At 45.0% G+C, this 15151-nt stretch overlaps 1 protein-coding gene across 1 annotated transcript in view; it reads right to left on the bottom strand.

The window, feature by feature from the left end:
- Nucleotides 1–15151, bottom strand: part of FGFRL1 (fibroblast growth factor receptor like 1) — a 141506-nt gene that overhangs the window by 69976 nt on the left and 56379 nt on the right. The window contains 1 exon segment of the mRNA XM_032226945.1: nt 1919–2191. Coding sequence (XP_032082836.1) covers nt 1919–2191 — 273 coding nt within the window.

The raw sequence follows: 15151 nt of genomic DNA, 5'->3' as shown, positions 1-15151 counted from the left end.
CCAAGGGCTACATCTAAGATGCAATAGCAATAGCAATAGCAGTAGACTTATATACCGCTTCATAGGGCTTTCAGCCCTCTCTAAGCGGTTTACAGAGTCAGCATATCGCCCCCAACAACAATCTGGGTCCTCATTTTACCCACCTCGGAAGGATGGAAGGCTGAGTCAACCCTGAGCCGGTGAGATTTGAACCGCTGAACTGCTGATCTAGCAGTAGCCTGCAGCGCTGCATTTAACCACTGCGCCACCTTGGCTCTCAAGATGCTCCTGGCCTACTAGAGGTAGCCTTCGACTTACGACGCTAGAACATCAGTTGCTAAGTGGGGCAGTTGTTAAACGAGTTGCCTCTGATTTTGCACCCCCTTTTGCCGCAGTTGTTAAGGGAATCACAAGGCTGTTAAATGAATCACATGGTTGTTAAGTGAATCGTGTTATTAAGTGAATCACATGGCTGTTAAGTGAATCGCAAGACTGTTCAGTGACTCTGGCTTCCCTCATTAAGTTTGCTTGTTGGAAGCCAGCTGGAAGTTCACAAATGGAGATTAATTTATTTATATTCATTATTTATATTTCATACTCCTTAGCCTTCCAGTATTAAGAAACCTAAATCCTGATTGCAATCTGCATTTGATTGTCATCTGCTAACATTCAGATTTATCAATTACTATAAACGCATGCATGCTTTATGGTTACCAATTCGCCTTCGATGAGCCACTGCCAAATGACCAGCTTTTTTTCTTTTTAATGCTGACGACAAAAGAGCATTCAGTACTTGCCAAAGGAAAGAACTTAAGTGGATTATTTTAAACATAAAATGCATATTTTTGCAGGCGTTTTTTTAAAGGGAAGATAGGTAATTTTGCAGGATAACAGACCCTTGTCCTTAATCCAAAGAATGTTAATTCTGATTAAATAGGAGGCCAGTTCCCTCCACTATAATTAGCATCTCGAGGCTTGCGGTAAACCACAAGACTATCCAGCTCTCTACCATGAGAAAAAAAACAAACCTCTTTCTCTTTAGCCTGGTTAACAGTTTCGCTGGCAGACCATGCTACCCTCTCTTCCCCCCAAAGTGGAGCAGCACCAGATTTTTGGGATTTAAAATCTAAAATCCTAAGAGATCTGAAGTCGAAGCAGGAGAATGAATGTCATCCTTGACCCACAGAAAGCAAGAGGCCGCCATCGGGTGTAATCAACGGGAAACCCAAGTTGGAGAACTTACCGGAAAAAAAACGCTCCAACTTCGATGGCCAAATAGGGATTGAGGGGAAGGAAAGACAACCCTGATTTCTCGAGTGATTTGTTTTAGGGGCCCCGAGAAAAGTGGGACAAAGGGTGGATAAGCAGAACCTTGTGTGGTGCGAGACAAAACTCCTTCTTTGTCCATTCTGCATCTTGTGACACAGAAATGCCTCCTCTCCTTTGTTTAAAAAAAAAAACCACTGATAGGGAAGCAACGCATTTAGGCTTCCTGCCAGTTGGTAAATAATTCCAGCACCTACTGTTATTTTTTTTTTTAATGATAAGGGGAGTCTGCGTGTCCTTGCTGCAGAGGCTGAAACACACGTTGAGTAACGGCTGAGTAAAGAAAGAGGCACCGTGTTTCGCCAGAGACGTCAAAGGCTGCAGCGACTTCTCCTTATCACCCAAATCTTTCCGGAGCGGTGATCTCTGTCTCCATCGCGCCTGTTTATTCCTATCCATTGCCGCCTCCTCCTCCCGCCCCCCTCTTGGCTAATCTTATCTTGACACAACTGACAGCGGTATGGTGAGGTGCAACACCCCCATTTGCCACAAACCTTGGGACAAAACGAGTTTGTCTGGAGCCTGGTAGATTATTTACAGAGTGGAAATATCACAGGCAAAAATCTCACTCTGCATGGAACACGCTGAACTCTCCCTCCCTCTCGCTACTCACCGATCACAATGAGGGTATAGTTCACATTCATGCTGCCAAAACCATTGGTGGCTTTGCAGATGTAGGTCCCAGCGTCCTCGCTTTCCACCTCCTTGATCTTCAGGCCTTGTTGGAGGACACGGAACCTCATCCACCCACTGTGGATTGTCCTCCCGTCCTTCGTCCACATAGTGAGAGGCGGTGGATCGCCTTCGACCGGACACAGAAGCTTGATGGTTCTTCCTAATCTTGCTGATTGCCGGTGGATCACTTTGTCGGCAATTCTGGGTGGGCCTGGAGAAGAAGAAAGAAGGAAACCCATATGTTATTTGGCGATGGAGCTGGAAAGTAGAGGAGATACAATCATGAGATGTTTTGCATGGATTACATGGAAATCGGTCATTTCTGGTCAGAGACGTTGAAGCTCTGCTTCTGAATATCTATAGAGCAGTGTTTCTCAACCTTGGCAACTTGAAGATGTCTGGACTTTAACTCCCAGAATTCCCCAGCCGGTCAGCTGAAGTAGCCTGCAGTGCTGCATTTAACCACTGCGCCACCTCGGCTCTTAGTGCGGCCTGCACACATGCGCAGGGATGAGCGTGAGGGGATTGTGCATGCATGCACAGGGGGGAGGGCATTGCATTATGGGTGTGGACACACCCATGTGCCTTTTTGGCACCCGAGCATCACTGTCCTATACCATTCTGGAAAAATGGTTGTCCAATCTCTTCTTTAAAAACCTCCAGTGATGGTTCACTCACCCATAACTTCTGGAGGAAGTTTCCTTTCCACTGGTTGATTGTTCTCCCTGTCAGGACATCTCTCCTGAATTCTAAGTTGCTTCTCTCCTTGATTAGTTTCCACCCATTGCTTCTTGTTCTACCCTCAGGTGCCTTGGAGAATAGCTTGACTCCCTCTTCTTTGTGGCAACCACTCAAATATTAGAAGGCTGCTATCATGTCTCCCCTGGTCCTTCTTTTCATTAAACCAGACATACCCAGTTCCTGTTACCGTTCTTCATATGTTTTAGCCTCCAGTCCCCTAATCCTCTTTGTTGCTCTTCTGTCTCCGTACATTGCTGCATCTACAAGATGACGTTAACAATTTCTCCTCCTCTCCCCCCTGCCTCCCACCCTCTACGGCTAGCAATCAAATAGGAAATCCAATAGCACTCTTAATTTTGACTCCCTTCTTAATCCCCGCTGGTTCACTCTGGTTTACAGTGATTGTAAATGATTTCAAACCCCCATAATTTAAGAGAGCCTCCTGAAAACTCATGTAAGGAATTTGAGGTTTCGTTTACAAGGCTGCCATTACTATGTTTCCAAGGGACAATAAGGGGCACAAATGTTTCACTTCCATCTTGATGGACATTGCTAAGGCTCGTACAACGTGTCCTGCTTTGTCTGGGGGGGAAAGTGTTACTCGGTGGAAGGATAAGCGACTTGCAAGCTTTTAAAAATTTGACAGAACACAAGAAGCAAAGGTTTACGATCATTAAATTTGCTTCAATGCCTTGGCTTAAAGGGAAGCAGACAGATGGACTGATTTATTTCCCTTAGTTGGGACTACAACTGGAATACTTGCATAGTCCGGTTATTTAAAAAGAGGAGGGGGGAAGCCCACCTGTTACGAGGAACAGCTGACCCATCTTGAATTTAGTTTCTGCTCCTCTACCAGAGATAAGGGAATTTAGCTGCTTTCTATGTTGAAATACTAAAAGCGTACAGATGCCTCCCCCTGTTTCTCACCCACTAGATGTAGCCACTTCATTTGGGACACCAGTCTTTAAAAATGCATTTTAAAAAGACAAAATGTTTGACATGAGGAGAATTCTGAAATTGAAGGAGAATGCTGAATGGCCAATACCAGAAAGAAATTCCCCAGCTGTCAGGAGCAACTCATTAAGTCTATATGGTATTTCGGAGGAACATCTCTTTTAATTATTATTTAATTAAATTTCCTTATCTCTCCCTTTCCCTTCTTTGAGTTGTGAGCCGCCCTGAGTCCCCTTAGGGAAAAGGATGGCATACAAATGAAATAAAACTCTAAAAACTCTAAACTCTATACTTCAGATGAAGAACGGTTGCAAGATTTGGGTCTGTCTAGTGTAAAGAAGGACCAGGGGTGACATGATAGCAGTCTTCCAATATTTGAGGGGCTGCCACAAAGAAGAGGGAGTCAAACTATTCTCCAAGGCACCTGAAGGTAGAACAAGAAGCAATAGATGGAAACTAATCAAGGAGAGAAGCAATCTGGAACGAGGGAGAAATTTCTTGACAATCAACCACTGGAATGGCTTGTCTTCAAAGGTTGTGGGTACTCCATCACTGGGGAGTTTTAAGAAGACATTGGACAGCCATTTGTCTGGAATGTTATAGGGTATCTTGCTTAAACAGTGGGGTGGACTAGAAGACCTCCAAGGTCCCTTCAGGCCCTATGATTTCTATGTGAGACCAATCTTTCCATCTCCCAATACTCACAAGATAGTTAAACGCAACTACAGTTTTGTCCACCCTGCCTTCTCTATCGGCAGAGCCTTCTTATATACCAAAATGCATTGGATTGTCACACCTGGCGGTTGACATCTGCAGGTGATCACAATGTTGAAGAAATTGCAGGCACTTGGGGGGACCTCATGGATTCCGAGCTTGTCTCAACATCAGACACTGCAATGGAAATCCTGGGCTCTGCATTGTAATATTCCCTGTAGATACATACATGTCCGAGTGGGAATCTACAGTTTGCAAAGAATGTCAGGAATCCAACAATAGCAATAGCAGTTAGACTTATATACCGCTTCATAGGGCTTTCAGCCCTCTCTAAGTGGTTTACAGAGTCAGCATATTGCCCCCAACAATCCGGGTCCTCATTTCACCCACCTCGGAAGGATGGAAGGCTGAGTCAACCTTGAGCCGGTGAGATTAGAACCGCCGAACTGCAGATAACAGTCAGCTGAAGTGGCCTGCAGTCCTGCACCCTAACCACTGCGCCACAAGGCTCAATCTCTCTCCAACCAAGTTGACCAACAAGTACACATGCAACGAACATCAACTATCATTGTTCTTTCCCCCTCACTCAATGCTCTTCATTAGCTAAATATCCTTTCCAAACTAAGAGATCCTCCAGAGAGCTTGAGTGGAGCACATCCGGCGCATATAAAAGTCCTTTTTGCTGAAATGAGTGACTTGGCAGTCCCTGACCTTCTCTTTCCAGACTACAGCATCCATCACACAGGCGTGTTGTGCCATAATTATGATGGACGGATTGCAAAAGGCCTTCACCCTCTTCTACAATAGCTCACAACTCACACAAAACACCCCCAGTTATCCTTCTCTTAATTTCCTCCCAAAGAAAACTTCCCGGGATGCGTTGAAGTGTCATTTCAGATCTAAAATTGTAGCAGACACCAGAAATAAATTCTAGGAACTCAGAATATTGAAGGTTATCTAATCCAACCAGGTGACCCTACATCAGCCTGGACAAACGGTTCTCCAGTCTCTTCATAAAAACCTCCCATGATGGAGCGCCCAGAACTTCAAGAGAGGTTCTCTAGATTAATTGTTCTCATGCCAGGAAGTTTGTCCTTAGTTCTAGATGTCTATGGAGATTCTCCAAGTCCTGGCTGTCCCAAAGGTGGACAACTGGACTTCCTGATTTTTTCTCGAAGATGTTTTGCTTCTCATCCAAGAAGCTTCTTCAACTCTGATTGGATGGTGGGGAAGGGAAGGATTGATACTCCTTGCAAACAGCTGGCCATTTGGATCCTTTGGGCAATGAGTCGTATAAATCCTTCCCTTCCCTACCATCCAGTCAGAGTTGAAGAAACTCCTTGGGCGAGAAGCAAAACGACTTCAAGGAAAATCCAGAAAGTCCAGTTGCCTCTTGAAAAAAAAAGGCAGCTCTGGGATCCTGAGTTCTCGGTTGACTCTCCCATTGGTTAGTTTCCATCCGTTGTTCCTTGCCTTGCCTTTGGATGCTTTGGGAAACAAAAGTGGATTATTCTCAGATCTGTGGTTCAATCCCAAAACAAGGGGAAGGAGCAAGGGAGAGAAAAAAAACTTTGAAACTTTCTTTTGGCGGAGTCGAACACGAGACGGGTCAGAAGAGGAATTCCCAGGAGCTTTGTAAAAAGAGCAGCTTCCTGCCCAAGATCATTTCTCATCCTTCACAACCCCTCAAAGCTTACTTCACAGGGGTGTGTTTTTGAAGCCATCGCCACTCCGGTTTTAAAAAGCCAGGGCAAAACCTGGCTATTCAACCCTCCAAAACCCAAACCAGCTCTGCTGGACATTTTGTTCCTGTCGTCCCAGAAGCAGAAAAAGCTCTTTTAAATCAGTTTTATGGGCTGGAGCCTCTGCCCGCTTTTCTCCTTTCAAAAAACTCCACAAGGCCTCACAGATCCTCTGAGCTGAATGGCAGAGTCCAGGCAGCCCAGCCCTGCAGATTGTGCCAGGGACATAAAACACGATTTACGATGCTGCAGGAAATGTCTTCAGATCTACGAGGTCCGACAGGGATTTGAACGGAGGGGCACAGTTTAGTAACACTCCGAAATGGAAGGTTAAGTACTTTCTAACGCCCCACACATTCCAGAAATGCTCGGAGAACTTGTTTTATTGTTCTGCGGAGGCAAGCAGGAGGATCTTATCAACAATTGTTTCGATTCAGCCTTGTTATTTTTACAGCAAGGGAGAGATTATCTTCACACGGGACCCTCTCGCACAATTACTGAACCACATCCTATGAGACCATTTAGCCCCGATTGAGTTCCAAGTGCTTTTTACACACACATTTCAACCAAAGAACAAGAGCGGAAATTCCAGAGAGAGATACCTTTCCTGAAATGCACCCCCCAAAAAGGAGGTAAATTAATTAGGACTATTATTATAATCACAATAATAGGCTAAGCTATTTCTTTTATACTAAATGTGCGGAAGGACAACAACGGAAGGAGGGAGGAAGAGGAAGGAAAAGAAGAAAGCAGAAAGGAGAGGAAGTAAGGGAGGGGAAGCAAGTGTAGGAAAGAGGGGAAGGAGGAGAGAAAGAGAGGAGGGGGAAAGAAAGGGGAAGAAGAAAAGAGGAAGGAGAGAAGGAAAGAAGAAGGTAGAGAAGGGATGTTGGGAAGAAGGAAAGAGTACAGTTGTTGCAAAATAAAATGGATATATGGGGAGGCAAGAAAGTGATCCCCGATTACGCTTTTTATATTTTTAAGAAGATTGTGATAAATGTTAGAAGTTAATGGATAAATGTTAATAGTATCTAAAATAATGTATATTTGTGAATGTACCATATATGGAAAAGGGAAAAAATAAAAGTTTTTTTAAAAAGATATGCGGGTTTTTCTCTCTCTTTCCTTTCAATAAGAGACTGCGTGTATCCAGAAGTCACAGAAAATTTGCAAAAGAGAACGTCCATTTGAGTGGTGGAAACTTTGAAAAGATTTAGGACAGTGTTTCTCAACCTTGTCAACTTGAAGACGTCTGGACTTCAACTCCCAGAATTCCCCAGCCAGAGAATGCTGGCTGGGGAATTCTGGGAGTTGAAGTCAACTCTTCAAATTGACATGGTTGAGAAACACTGATTTAGGAGGGACTCCCCGTTAAACCAGCCCAGAGGATACAAAGATGCTGTGTTTGTGTGTTGCTCAAAGCTTAGAAATATCGAATTTAATTGTAATTACCATATTTTTTAAGAATATAAGACGCACCTTTTCCCCACAAAGAGGGTGAAAATCTGAGTGCGTCTTATACACTGAATACAGCATTTTTTGGCCTCCCAAAACCATGCCCTGCGCATCCCGTTTTTCACACAAATGTACGCACAGAGGGTTTGGGAGTGCTGTAGAGTATTTCTGGGGGCTGGGGAGGGAAAAACAAGTGGAAAAGTGCCTATTTTTCACAAAAATGGGGGTGTTTTTGGCCTCCAGGACCAATCTATAGGCCTCCTAAACCCAACAACCAGGGGCTAAATAAAATGCTTAAGCACATAAGGAGCCAATGAATTGCTGAATTGGTTGGTTGCATTTCAGATAGCTTGCAAATCACAGTCCCCTGAATCCCCTTTTCATTCTGAACAGAATAATAGAGTCACAGAATAACCGAGCAGCCGGAAAACAGAGTTGGAAGGGGTCTTGGAGGTCTTCTAGTCCAACCACTTGCTCAAGTCTTGCCGCCACTGTAGTTAGTCATTCAAGGGAGCCAGCTAGGGAAACTGAGGCAGCTGCGGCTTCTCGCATGGCCAATCCCACGCAGCCATACATCCAGCGGAAGGGAGAGTTCCTTTGTGTGTTGTCCACGAAGCGCTTAGAAGGCCCGTTTCAATTCATTCCTAGATTTCCAGATGGACTTTTCGGTTTTTTTTTGTTTTTTTTTAAGAGTTCTTTGTTGCAAACTTCCCGTGCCTCCTTCAAAAAATAAGGGGGCTCCGGGGACTTCGCATTGCTAGACTGTGAGGTAAGCCAGCTCCATTAAGTGGGATTCCAGTTTGCCGGGGTCTCCCCGTTCATCAGGTAGCCGTCTCCTGCAGCTGGTTTTGCCACTGCGGTGACATCGTGGAGTTGAGTTTGGGGCCGGTAGATGCAGAAGTCAAGGCGCAGCTTCTCAGACACCATTGGGATCCGATGGGAAACTTTCATGGGTCTTTCCGTTGCCAGCATTCCTCCACTTGCCACATTTGTGACTTGTCACACCAGAGGGCTTTCAGCAGACTGCTAAGACTCCCTCTCTCTCTCTCTCTCTCTCTCTCTCTCTCTCTCTCTCTCTCTCTCTCTCTCTCTCTCTCTCTCTCTCCCTCCCTTTCTCTCTGTCGGTCTGTCTGTCTCTGTCTCTGTCTCTTTGGCTCACTGTGTCTGTCTTTCTGTGTCTGTCTCTCTCTGTGTCTCTCTCTCTGGCTTTCTCTCTCTCTCTGTGTATGTTTCTGTCTGTCTCTCTGTGAGTGTGTCCCCTCCCTCTCCCCCTCCCTCCCTCCCTCTCTCTCTCTCTCCCTTTCTCTCTCTCTCTGTCAGTCTGTCTCTCTCTCTCTCTGTGTGTCTCTCTCTCTTTGGCTCTCTCTCTCTCTCTCTCTGTGTGTATGTGTCTGTCTGTCTCTCTGTGTGTGTGTCCCCTCCCTCTCCCTCTCCCTCCCTCCCTCCCTCTCTCTGTCTCCCTTTCTCTCTCTCTATCGGTCTGTCTCTCTCTCTGTTTCTGTCTCTCTCTCTTTGGCTCTCTGTGTCTGTCTCTCTCTGTCTTTCTGTCTCTCTCTCTGTGTCTCTCTCTTTGGCTCTCTCTCCCTCTCTCTGTGTATGTGTCTGTCTGTCTCTCTGTCTCTCTGTGTGTGTGTCCCCTCCCTCCCCCTCTCCCCCTCCCTCCCTCCCTCCCTCCCTCCCTCCCTCTCTCTCTCTCTCTCTCTCACACACACACACACACACACACACACGGTAGTCAGAAAGCAGAGGACACCTCACAGTTTCTTGAAGGCTAGTAACAGCACTTCTGAGTTTTGGACGTTGTGGAAAAGGCCAGGGAGAACATCTACCCTTCGGTGTCTTTGCCTGGGTTTGCAAGTAGAGCGAAGCCATCAGCATGTAGAAAAATATGTTCTATTGTGTTCAATTTCACTTAAGAGGTAGAAGACGCCTTGAGCAGGTCGTTATGATCTCGTCAGTCCTGTTTATTTGCTGCAGCTCTTGTTACTGCCCAGGAATTTGAAGCACATTAACAAGAGGCGAAAACTAATTGGAATCACATCCCTGCTCATGTACCTAATCGGTTTCCCCTTTGAAGACAGAACTGTGATACCCTAAAGGGGGATGTTGCAAAGCATTTAAGCATCGTCGCTTCTTCTGGCTGGAAATTGGAAAGCCGGAGCAAACAGGGGTTTTTCTAAGTCTGGTTTGTTCGAATGGAAACAAGTCAAGAGATCTGGCTTTGGATTTCCATCAAATAAGCCAGAAGGAGCTGGGAGTTGAAGTCTACACATCTTAAAATTAAAAAATCTAGTTAGAAGCCTAATAACCCGCCCCCCTCCCCATATCTCAGCAAGCAGGAGCCTGCAAGAGGAAGCTTCCACAGCTTTACTCACTGCCCATCTCTTCTTCAGCACTCCTGGACCATCTTCAGAAGAACCATAGCAAGAACCTGAATAGGTTGCCTCCAAGGTCATTCTGCTGACTCCCTCAGGCTTTCCACTAAGGTGTGGAGAACTGGACTACTGCTGACTCTAATCCTGCCAACAGACTACTGAAAGGGTAGCTGGAGAGAGAGAGACAGAGACAGAGACTGAGGGAGACAGAGAGAGTCAGAGACAAATAGAGACAGAGAGACACAGAGAGACAGATAGACAGAGAGAGAGACAGAGAGACACAGAAACATAGAGACAGAGAGATAGAAAGAGAGACAGAGAGAGACAGAGAGAGACAGAGACAGAGAGAGGGACAGAGGGAGACAGAGAAAGTCAGAGGGAGAGAGAGAGACAGAGGCAGAGAGAGGCAGAGACAAAGAGAGTCAGAGGCAGAAAGTCAGAGGCAGAGAGAGACAGACAGAGACAGAGACAGAGAGAGTCAGAGAGAGACAGAGACAGAGAGAGACAGAGAGAGACAGAGACAGATAGAGACAGAGAGATAGAGAGACAGAGAGACACAGACAGAGAGACAGACAGACAGACAGACAGAGAGAGACAGACAGAGGGGGAGAGAGACAGACAGATAGAGACAGAGAGAGAGAGACAGACACAGACAGAGAAACACAGACAGAGGGGGAGAGAGACAGAGAGAGAGAGACAGAGAGACACAGAGAGAGAGAGACAGACAGACACAGACAGAAAGACACAGACAGAGAGAGAGACAGACAGAGACAGAAAGACACAGAGAGTCAGAGACAAATAGAGACAGAGACAGAGAGACAGACAGAGGGACACAAAGAGACAGACAGAGACAGAGAGATAGAGAGACTGAGAGACAGAGAGAGACACACACACACAGAGAGAAAGATAGATAGAGACAGAGAGAGACAGAGACAGACAGACAGAGATATTTGGGTGCCTTCTTCCAACTCCATCCCCAACTCCTTCTTGCGGGAACAACTGCTGGAAAACAATGTCGTTAAGGAAAGCAAGCAGAGCAATGAGGCAACTAGATGGCCTCCAGGCCAGTGGCCATATTTTTTTCTGTTCTCCCATTGACCCGATAGTAGGAAGGCTGCTAGCACCATAGAAAGATGCAATGAGGTAGAAAAACATCAAATCTTTGCAGAAGAGTAGCAAAAATCCCGAAATCTGGGTGGAACAGCCTTCTCCAAACACTTCCCAAAATGTTCAAAACTAGAGTTTGCATGAACTGGAAAATTAGTTTATGGAAGAGTTTCAAGTTGGTTGCACCTAGATGGAACCAAAGGTGAACTTGTCCCAAAGGTGCTTTTTTGGTCAAGAGGCAACTTTCTTGGTTTTTCTTTTGAAGACGTTTCGCTTCTCATCCAAATAGCTTCTTCAACTCTGACTGGATGGTGGGGAAGGGAAGGACTTAAGCTATTTGCAGACAGAGCTGAAGAAACTTCTTGGATGAGAAGCGAAATGTCTTCTAGGAAAAGCCAGGGGGGGGGAAGCAGTTTTGGGACAACTATGACCTGGATGACGGAGAATCTCCATTAAAAAATAGGAAGGAGGGAAGGAGGGAGAGAAGGAGGGAAGGAAGGAGGGAAGGAAGAAGAGAAGGAGAGAAGAAAGGAGGGAAGGAAGGAGGGAATGTAGGAGAGAAGGAAGGGGGAAGGAAGGAGGAAAGGAAGGGGGAAAGGAAGGAGAGAAGGAGAAAAGAAAGGAGGGAAGGAAGAAAGGAGGGAAGGAAGGAGGGAAGGAGAGAAGGAGGGAAGGGGAAGGAAGGAGGGAAGGAAGGGGAGTAGGAGAGAAGAAATGAGGGAAGGAAAGAGGGAGGGAGGGAAGAAGAAGAAGGACCGTTGTAAGATAAGATGGATCTATGGGATGTTAAGAAAGCAATCTTCAAGTATATTGTTAACAGTAGGGAAAAATTGTTATAAATACATATTATTAATAACAGTTATGAGATCATATAATTGTGAATGTATATATGAAATTGATAAAATAAATTTAAATTTAAAAAAATGTTGTTTAAATGTTCTGCGTTTCTTTGAAACAAGATTTCAGGGTTTATTTCGAAAGCGTTTCCAAATAAACCTCTTCTTTATCTAGGCTGTGTAATCTAGCAGACATTTAGGAGTGTGGAGCGCGGCCTCCGTCCCCTCCAGGAAATACGGATTCACCTACAAATTAATCTCTTTTGTTGATGTTGTTGCTGGCAAACTGGCTCTGCCCTGAGGCCAAATCAAATCTCCAAGGGGTAGTTTCTGTTTGATATAATGAGAACATGAGGGGGAGAGAGAGAGAGAGAAAGAGCAAGAAGTGGAGGAAAAGGCAAGACAGAACTAAATGCTACAGAGATCCAATTAAGCTCTAAGTAACATCTGGATAGATTCTGCTTGTAATTCTACGCCAAGAATCAGGCCTCCATTCCTGATCTTCTGCTCACATCCGTCACTCTCTCACTTTAGGTAACCTGTCATTTATCTGGCATTTTGAAGAAGAAGAAGAATTATCTGGCTGCCCATTTTCTCCAAGGTCATCTCTGGTCCCCTCCGCACTACACACAACTTACAGCACACAAACACTATGTTTCAGTAACAATCCTCTTACAATGTTGTGTGTTCAACCCATTTGGTACATGCGTCTTCAAAAGTCAACCTTCCTTGTAAAGCGAGGGTAACATATTGCCGAAAGTATTCGCTCAGCCATCCAAATAATCAGAATCGGGTGTTCCGATCACTTTCGTGGCCACAGGGGTATAAAATCAAGTACCTAGGCACGCAGACTGTTTTTGCACACATTGGTGAAAGAAGGGGTGGCTCTCAGGAGCTCAGTGAATTCCAGTGTGGAACTGTGATAGGATGCCACCTGTGCAACAAATCCAGTCGTGAAATTTCCTCGCTCCTAAATATTCCACAGTCAACTGTCAGCTGTAGAAGTGTTTGGGAACGACAGCAACTCAGCCACGAAGTGGTAGGCCACGTAAACTCCTCCAACATCAGTGTGTGTGACCTCACAAATGCGCTTCTGGAAGAATGGTCAAAAATCCCCATAAACCCACTCCTGAACCTTGTGGAGAGCCTTCCCAGAAGAGTTGAAGCTGTTATAGCTGCAAAGGGCGGACCGACGTCATATTGAACCCTGTGGATTAGGAATGGGATTCCACTTACAGTAGGTTCATAGGCGAGTAAAGGCAGGTGAGTGAATACTTTTGGCAATATAGTGTATTAAGCAGGAATTTTTGAGAAAAGACCAAATCTAAGGGATGGGATTTAATTGTTTGCTTCCTGCAAACCAATTTGCTACACAGAAAACTGGCAGCAGAATAAGGCCTACTGGTCCACAGATCCTGCCCTTTGAGTGTGTTTATTTTATTTTTTAAATCTTTGTTGGATGATGGGCATCCAACGTAACCCCAAGAATGCTTAAACTCAGTTCCTGATGATTGACCCACTATCTCCCCTGGAAGTTGGTTCCAAGCTTTCTCTGCTCTTTCTGTGAAGTCATCCTTCCTAACATGACTTTTGAACTCCCTTCCTTCCTCTCAGTTGGAAGTTGCCAAATATTGCCTTCTAGAATCTTTTTCCTACCCTTAATATATTTAAAAGTGTCAATCATGTCCTCCCTTCCCTACTGTCCTCCGGGTTGCAGACTTAGTTCCTCCAAACTCCATTTTTACTGCCTCTTTCTGGACTCGCTCAATTTTATCAATATATATTATCAATCTAATAGCAATAACACTTAGACTTATATACTGCTTCACAGTGCTTTTACAGCCCTCTCTAAGCGATTTACAGAGTCAGCCTCTTTCCCACAACAATCTGGGCCCTCATTTGACCCACCTTGGAAGGATGGGAAGCAAGTCAACTTTAAGCAGGTAAGAATCGAACTGCTGGCAATGAGCAGTGAATTAGCCTGCAATACTGCATTCGGACCACTGAGCCACCGCAGCGCAATACATTTATATGATCGATATAAAAGACACTCTTTCCGTTGAAATACTTCTTCAAGGGACAATTCTGTTATCAACCAATAAGAGAAGAATTAAACTTCCTCCCTGCCAGTATATACTTACACTCACAATTAAAACCAGGATAATTTGGGATCTAACTTTTTTTTTCCCAAAACAAAGAAATAAGTTTTCTTCTTTAAAAAAAATAATGCATTCTTTAAAAGGGCAACATGCAATTTCACCTCCAGACCAGAAATGTGCATCCTTGATTATTTGTTGACCTTCTGGCTGGGAATGTTTTTTTTTCTCCCTAAAATTATGATGTTTTTGGAGAGGAGAATTTAAATCCTCAACTCAAAATAGTAGGTTGCGAGGGCTGAATGGTGGCCATTCAGTATAGGAGAAGGCCTCTGGATGAGTTATGCCTTATTGCCAGTTTGCGGTAAGAGAAAACAACACACACACACACACACACACACAAACACACACACACACATCGGGTGGGGGGGAGCAGGGGGAGGGAATTGTAGAGCTGCCTCTTGCAAATTCTTCAGAATTCAGGAGCTTGTTTGTTTAGTATTTTTGCAAAGCAGCAGTGAGGAGGTGAGGAGCAATGCCGGGAGGATCCAACTTGGGACTTCATTTAGACGTGTCCAAGGACACACACACCGCACAATCTGTTTATGTTGGATGCGAAGAAAAGCACCCAGCGTGTTATTTGGTGTCAGCTCCGTCCACTCCAACTCATCCTAATAAGCATGCAGAGAGGGAAATGTGAATAAGCAAGAAGAAGGTTTAAGACCGTTGCCCTCAACTCTACCCCTCACTCCTGCAGATCTCTCTGACTTGCCTTTTACTACTGGAGGAATTATGGCTGCGTGCCGTAATTCCTCCAGGCGCTTAAAGGGGATCTTCTTAACCTTCTGAATGCATCCTTCCTGCAGAGTGAGTGCAGGATAGATGGCATCGATAATTCTGCGCTCCCAATTTATTTTTTTATTGGGACTGGCTTCCAAGTCACCTGTCTCTTCTTCTTATACCGTAATTTTCGGAGTATAAGACGCACCTTTTCTCCTCAAAAAAAAGAGGCTGAAAATCTGGGTGCGTCTTATACACTGAATACAGCGTTTTTGGCCTCCCGAAACCCAGCCCCCTTCACCAAAATGGCCATGAAGAGCCTTTAGGAGGCTTCCAGAGTGCTCCTGGGGGCTGGGGAAGAAATGAGCGAAAAA

This window comes from Thamnophis elegans, chromosome 11, assembly GCF_009769535.1.
Source record: "Thamnophis elegans isolate rThaEle1 chromosome 11, rThaEle1.pri, whole genome shotgun sequence".
NCBI lineage: Eukaryota > Metazoa > Chordata > Lepidosauria > Squamata > Colubridae > Thamnophis > Thamnophis elegans.
The sequence above is the reverse complement of the archived record's forward strand: the minus strand, read 5'-3'. Positions and strand labels throughout refer to the sequence as shown.